At 32.2% G+C, this 8,003-nt stretch overlaps 1 protein-coding gene across 1 annotated transcript; it reads left to right on the forward strand.

Moving 5' to 3' along the window:
• Window positions 1–4,290: 4,290 nt before the first annotated feature.
• LOC120068074 lies at window positions 4,291–7,362 on the forward strand. The gene is made up of 3 exons (XM_039019751.1): window positions 4,291–4,687; window positions 4,916–5,221; window positions 6,130–7,362. The coding sequence occupies exons 1-3, from the start codon at window positions 4,376–4,378 to the stop codon at window positions 6,343–6,345; spliced, it is 834 nt and encodes a 277-aa protein (XP_038875679.1). The 5' UTR covers window positions 4,291–4,375; the 3' UTR covers window positions 6,346–7,362.
• The last annotated feature ends 641 nt before the right edge of the window (window positions 7,363–8,003 follow it).

Here is an 8,003-nt window from a genome sequence, read left to right on the forward strand (position 1 = left end):
ATTTACATACACTTTTTATTTTTATGAGATTATTTTTTTTAATTATTCTTATTTTATTTAGAGTTTAAATAAAATAATAAAATATTTTTTAGAAATTTTTATTTTAAATAATAAAAAAAAAAAAAAAAAAAAAAAAAAGAAAGAAAGAAAAGAGGTCGAATTTCCAACATTCAATCTCTAAATTATTAAATATAAAAAAGAAAGAAAGAAAAAAAAAAGTAAAGATTGAGGGTTCAAAATTCGACCTAGAAATTCGACCCTACAACTCATATTTTGTACGAACTGACCTGACCTATTAAAAAAAACAACAATATTTTTCTAAATAGTTTCAAAATTACAATATTTTTATAAATAATTTTTAAAACTACCATATTATTTTAATTTTACCCACTTTTCTTCTTCATTCATCCCAAGCTAGCTTAAAAAAAAATCATTTCATTTTCATTAAATATTTAAGACGCTATTATTAAACTACTCTCAACAGTTTTGTCATATAGAAACATTTCTATAGTAACCATCTCCATTAAAAATTAAAAATTTCAAAATCAAATTGGATTAAATAACCTACATACAAATTTGTTCGTAAATTAACAAAAATGGATAGTAGATGTTGAAAACTAAAAACTAAAAAAAGTTTAAATTTAAAGAAATATCCCCTGATCTTGTAGCTTTGGTATCTCTCAAAAATAAATAATAATAAAGAAGTAAAAAAGTTTAAATTTAATGCTTGTAAAATTAAGAAATTTAGTACTCAAAAACTCAAGTTTGGAACATTGAGTCATGTAAATATGTTGTAATAAAAAAATAAGAAAAAATATTTTTTAAATACTTAAGTTTATTATCGTGTGGTTGTGGATTTCGTAGGGTATCGTTTTTAAAATTTTTTTTTTCAATTTTAAATGTCATACAATTATTTAAAATAATAAAAAAATTGCTTAATAATGTAGCATCACGAATTTCAGAAAAATTTAAGTTAATTATCTAAAATTATTGAGTTTAAATTTCCCTTTTATTTGGAAAATTGGGGTTAAATTGAAATAATTGAAAAAAATTTATTGATTAAATTTAATTTAATTGATTAGATATTCGAACTGATTATCTTGAAAATATTGAATTTTGTTTCCTTTGATTTTGGATTTTAGGGCCAACTTAAAAAAAAATTAAAGAGATAATTAATTTCATGTGGTTTAATTGATTTAAATATTTGGAAGGATTTAATTTGTATCAAATTGATGGATTTTATGCCTTTAATTTTTGTTTTTGAAGTCTAAATTAAGATAATTTGAAAAGTTAATTGATTTATAAATTTAATAGAATCTTTGGAGATTTTGGGAAAAAAAATAAAAGAGTTGATATTTTTTTCGAAATTAAATGAGAGTGAAAAAAGGGAAAAAAAATGGGGAGAAAGTAATTCGGTTTTTCAGCGACAGCTTTCACAAAATTGTCGATTCCCAGAGTTTGAACTGTTGGATCGTGCTCAAATTTAGTCAGTCTCTTCGAGACATATGGAGTTTCATTTTGAACGGTTTGATCGTTGTTTGAAGCTATGGTTTGTTCGTAATTTCTGCTGAATAAAATCTGTAAAACTAGAAATCTCCCTTCTCTCCCGCCCTCGCAAACCCTCTTCATGCAAGACCCTCGCTACCAGCTACTAGCCTAAACAATTTATGCTGTCCTTCAGCAATACCCGCTGTCTATCTATAGTATCCACGAGTCGATGCGCCATCAGCCGCCACTGCCCGATCTTTTTCGGAATCTTGAGAAAAACCTGAGGTAAGACTTATTTTCCTTATAATTTGGGAAGGGAAATTCACCCATTTGATTTTGGGTTAAATTAGTAACCTCTCTTTGGTGTGACACTTCGATTCAAGATTTGGAAGTTTTGAGGCATTGACTATCAAGCTAGAGACCATTTTGTTTTGCAGAAAATTGGTGAAGATCGGTAAGTTTTGTAAGTTGTTGGATGGTTATTCTTTCGGATTGAGAGTAATAGTGGAAAATTAAGTTATTGATTTTGGATTTAATTCTTGATCAGATTGGCTAATTGAATCAAGTTTTGGAATTTGTCTTGGACCAAGCCATAACTTTAGGTTGATTCAAGTGTGCTAAAGAAGTTCTAAGGAGATTTTGTTTTGCATTGTTTTACCAAGTTGAAGTAAGTGGTACTATTATCGGTGCTTTTGTGCCAGGCGACCTAGTCTAGAATTATAAAGTTAACTAATGAACTCTTGAAGCATGATTTTGTCATTATGTTTTACTTGTTGCATAACAGTTATAAGTATTATGAGCATGTTCGAATTTCTAATCAGTACTGATATTATGTATGTGGTTCATGAATAGATCAATAGAGTGGTTTATTGTCTCGCCTTGACGCATGTTTTTTTTTCCAGAGGACCTACGGGTCTAGTTTCATGTTTGACGGTGTGTCTACGGGCCACTAGACATGCATGAGTCGAAAGGTTCACATTCATGTTATTTTTCCATGTTTGACGGTGTACCTATGAGTTGCTAGACATGCATGAGTCGACAGGTTTACGTTCATGTTACTTTTATTTTCATGTTTCATGTTTGACAGTGTGCCTACGGGCTACTAGACATGCGTGAGTCGACAGGTTTACGTTCATGTTATTTCCATGTTTGACGGTGTGTCTATGGGCCGCTAGACATTCGTGAGTCGACGGGTTCACGTTCATGTTATTTTCATGTTTGACGGTGTGCCTACGGGCCGTTAGACATGCGTGTCAAGGCAAGATAGTACGTCTTTTGGTTTTTCTTTCATCATCAAACACCGATGTAGCTGTATGAGCCACGAGCTATTTTTCTTTGCTTGTGGATGCTTAGCCTGATCCCAGTAATGGGATCACTTACTGAGTATTTTATACTCAACCTTTCTTAATTTATGTTTTTCAGGTAATGATAGGAATGGACCGGCGGGTGAAGAGAGGGACCTGTGATCGTGCCATATGGGACATGTAAATCGCTTCCGCTCAGTTTACGTTTTCAAGCTATTTAAAAGTTTTGATTTGAAACTCAATGTTGGTCAAAAATTTATTTGTTTCAGTTTTTTTTTTCTTCATTATTTTAGGGATCCCGAACAAAGGTTTTACTTATTTGTTATTTATTTTGGAAAACTATGTTTATTATTTTAATAAAATTTATTTTTCTCAATGGTCAAAATATTTTGAATGTAAATGTGTAATTATGAGTAACGACCCTTATCAGAGTACTCAAAATGTCAGGTCGTTACAAATAAGGATCTTTTAAACCTATTTTTAAAATTTTGGGACTAAAAATGTACATTTTAAACACTTGAGTGGTTGTGTTGGAATGATGAGTTGAGTTATCTAGTATAGAGTTGATATATTGGATACTTGAAGTTAATTAGGAAACTTGTGTTTGGAGTACACAGTTGTAAGATAGAGTTTTTCGATAAATATGCAAAAAAGAGAAAAAGATGAGACAAAGTTCTTCGATAAATATACAAACTTCGATAAGAAAGGCAGTTGAAGTTGGATTATTTAACACTCACTTAAAAATGAAACTCATATGTTCTTAAACTTGGACCAAATAAGGGACCAAATGCATATATTCACAAAAAATTGAGAACTAAAAAGGTAATTTTACTTAAAACTAGAAAACTTTATTCCAAAATTTTTTAGCAATACTTAAATGATTTTTGTGCATCTCACTTTTATCATATAAATTAAATAATTAAAATTATTTTAAAAATAAGTAAGAAGAATTTGTCACGTAACGAATTATGATTTTTTCGACCTTTGTCTGCATCCATGTAATTGGAGTTCATTTAACGATGAATAATACTTTAGTATATCTCAAAATGCATCTATATTTGTGCCTCCTTTCTTATCATTTATATAAAAAAGAATTAAAATATTTAAAAAAATAAAATTTATCATACGATAAAATATAATTGGATAATTTAATATAATGCAAAAAAATAGATACTATTTTAAGATATTTTTCTTCGAAGAATTGTGGGCAAACTCGCATCCAAAAACCATGCAAAAGGATACACATAAACACGACTTAGCCTAAATTCACCATGTGGTAATTGAAAGCGATAAACGTGCTGATGAGTACAAGATGTCACGTGTCATCTCACAACACTTACACTTACAGGACACGTGTCATCGAATCTACTGTTGCACACATACCTTGCTCTGCAACCTCCACGTGGCCGCAACCCCACCGCTATATCTCTCCCCTCCTTCTAACTCGGACCCACCACCCTCTCGTTCTTGACCCCTTCATCTTTCCCTCTCCTCATAATCTCCCCTCTCTTTAAAAACCAATCTGAAATCTCTCTTTCGATCTTCTTTTTGAATATACTGCAAAAATATTGAATCGAAATTTCATGTCGGGTGTAACTCTTGCAGTGGCTCCACGAACGGACCCAAATGACGCGATGGCGCCGGAGCTGAAGGAGCCACCGCAGAAGCCGCTACGGAGGCAACAACAACAGAACACTGTTGTCGGTGGCGTGATGGGGTCTCTACGAGTAATTGAACTCCAACTTGTTGCTTTCATTATGGTTTTCTCCGCCAGCGGCCTCGTCCCGTTTCTCGACCTTGTTTTCCCTGCCTTTACGTCCGCCTACCTTCTTTTGCTGGCACGCTTTGCGTTCCCATCTCACGGCCACTCCACCGGGTCACAGGAGATTTTTCAGGCAAGGTTTTAAATTAGTATTTTTCTGCATTTTACCAAAATCACAGTTTGTGATGTGCTTCTTTTTTAAAAATTTTTAATTAATTTTTAATGTATGTGATGATGGGGGTGGGATGAAAATGGGTGATGTCCGGAATGCAGTTGCACCTATTTTTGTGGAACATTTGTGATTGTTCATATGAAAATATGAATATAATTTGATGGAGGTTTAGTAACACTTTGGTTGCAGGGGAGCAAGTTGTTTAGAATGTACGTGGTGGTGGGAACGACGATAGGGCTGTTCTTGCCATTAGCATATGTGTTGGGTGGGTTTGCAAGAAGCGACGAGCATGCGGTACGGTCGGCGACACCGCATTTGTTCTTGTTGTCGTTTCAGATTCTGACGGAGAATGTGATAAGTGGGTTGTCGTTGTTCTCGCCGCCGGTCAGAGCGTTGGTGCCGCTACTTTACACGGCGAGGAGGATTTTCGTCATCATGGATTGGATGAAAGATGTTTGGCTTAACAAAACCTTGCCGGCAAATGCAGAATTCAAGGTATTTATTTTGATTAAATTCTAAGTTCTCTTGTTTTATCTATCATGTTTGCACGTACCCAAAAAAAACGCTTAGACAGTGAGATTTTTTTTAAATGACAAAATTACTTAAAATATGTTTAAATATAGATATATATCTGCAAATATCGTGGTTTATTTTTTTATATTTAAAAATAATCCTAAAAAAATTATTCCAAAAAACCATGAGATAATAAACTATATAATTTAGCTTTAGGGAAAAAAAAAAAAAAAAGAAAGAAATTAGAGGGGTAGAAAGGAACGTATGACTTGAAGGACATGATCCACGGAAATCCACCATTTTATATTATATATAGAAATGATAGCATAATCTAGTTTTGTAACTTGAGAGTTTCGTTTTAAATTGTAGAAGGCCACATTTAAATTTGATGAGAAATTTTGCCAATCAATTGATTAGGACAAATATCAAACTTTGGTGGTATTAATTTGAAGTTTAAATTAAATTCTGGTTGTGTCAATTTAGATTTCAAATTAGTAATTCTATTAAGGGTAAAAATTTAAATAGAACTTTTATAATGGTGTTAATTTGAACTTCCGTTATGTTTTATTTAGATACATAATAGTTTAGATTTAAATTGACGTGTTGTCTAATATAATTATTAGTTCGAAGATACAATGATACAACTCAAATTGATATAACAATAATGGAACTCATAATTTGGGGACATAAACTGATATTTGTCCAAATAATTAGGAATAAGATCCAGAATTGTAGGATTAAATTCTTGTAGGAGTACACTAAAATATCTATGGAAGTTTGAAATCCAAATTTTCTTTTACCAAGTTCCTACCATAGTAACACACTATATATTAAAACGTATATGAATGTAAAATTTGAAAAGTGTGGTAACACGTGGGTTGAAATTGCAGGACATAGCATGGTTTTGGTTCGGAAGGACATTAGCAGTGGCTAATTTTGCGTATTTCTGCGTAAATATGTATGGATTTTTGGTCCCAACATTCCTTCCAAGGGCATTCGAAAGGTATTTTAAGGACAGAGACGATGAAACTCATGCCAAAATTCATGAAGATAAGCTCTCCGCCGCTGCCGCTAAATCTCAGCCCTCCGATAAGAAGTCCGACTGATTCTCTTTTTCTTTCTCTCTCTCTCTTTTTAAATCTAATTTTCATCCTTTTCCTACAAACACGGTTTTATGTCGTTCTAGACTCTCTCTTGTTTTTTTCTCTACTTTTTGTCCTATAGTTAATTTGACACAAAGATAAATGAAATTATCCAAACCTACACCAATGGTCTAAGATAAATGAAATTATCCAAACCTACACCAATGGTCTGGATTTCTCATTTTTGAAATTTTAATCTTGCTTTTAAAATAAATTTTGAAATGCCCAAAAACTGCATCTTCAAATAAGGTATTAGATATTTTTTAAAAAAATGTGTGAGGTAAGGATATTTACTTCTTTTCTTCTTTAATGATTAGTATATCTAATTAATTCAAGTGTAATACAGGTCGCGCTTACTCATTTTAATAATTGTTTTAAAAAAATCAAACTGTCACGTTTATCATTTTTAATTCTTTGTTGGATATAGTAGGGATTGAAGAATAGATAGCTGCACGGTTTATCTTGATTTGAACCGTTTTTTTATTAATTAAACTTGAAATTTAGATCAAATAATTACGCTGAGATTCCCATGCGTGTTCCGGTGATTTTGGTCGGTTGTTCTTATCGGTAAGGAGTGGCGAAGGACTGTTATGCCCTCTAAATATGTTAGTACGTACGACCACTTTGTCCTTGGCTCACTTTCCTATAATATAAAATAATATTAAATGGCAAAAAGCTGTGGGTCCCTTTCAATACGTTGCTTTGCGTGCTGCAAAATTCTCCCCTCACTCGTTCACCTTCTCACGCGACTTAACGCGCTAAAATTCGGCCCCTATTCCCATGGTTTTGAAGTTTCCATAGAAATTCGGCCTCCAAATTTCTAAATTTTCGAGAATATTTCAATTTCTCTGTTGGGTGATAATTTATTCTTTAAAATGAGAAGGGATCAATTTTGATTGGAGAGTTTTGAAAAAGGAGCCTTCCTTTTGTAATCAGATCTTGGGCCGGAGGTTTGGGTTCTCAGGGATATTTACGTGCTTGGAAGGAGTGAGGAGATAGATCTATGTAGATTTAGTAGACATCTCGTGTATCATCTGTTTAATGAGGTGTGATTGACAAGAGGTGCATGTGTGATTATCAATATACAATTTACTTTTATTGCAACACATATCTGTTCTTTTTTTTTTTTTTTTTCTATTTTTCGAGTACTAAGACAGAGAGAATGTGTGTTTCGGTCGGTAACAATATATTTTCGATCGATTTTTTTGTTTTTATTTTAAAACAACATGATAGTATTTCTATTTTGAAGGTGTCATTCTTTGTTCGATCGTCGTGATCTGATCGTTTGCTGCAGTCTGAGGGTCTTGTCATTGACAATATTCTCTCATTTCGATGAGTTTTTTAGAAATTAGTTTCTTTCTTTTTAAGAAAGAATTAAGTTTCATTAATATAATATTTATTTTCAATTTCATTATGCTCTAAATTATTTAAACTCTTACATGCTCCAAATTTACGAATCTCACTTAATTTCAAGAATTTACCATGGTACATGCTTGATACACTTTGATTCAATCTCATGTGGGATTTTTGAGTTTAGAGTCGATGACCAAAGATGAAATTAGGTCTTTTTAAGAAATTGTATTTGGTGGCCAAAACGAAATTTTCAATTAAATGATGGTCAT

Source organism: Benincasa hispida, chromosome 12 (assembly GCF_009727055.1).
Source record: "Benincasa hispida cultivar B227 chromosome 12, ASM972705v1, whole genome shotgun sequence".
Lineage (NCBI taxonomy): Eukaryota > Viridiplantae > Streptophyta > Magnoliopsida > Cucurbitales > Cucurbitaceae > Benincasa > Benincasa hispida.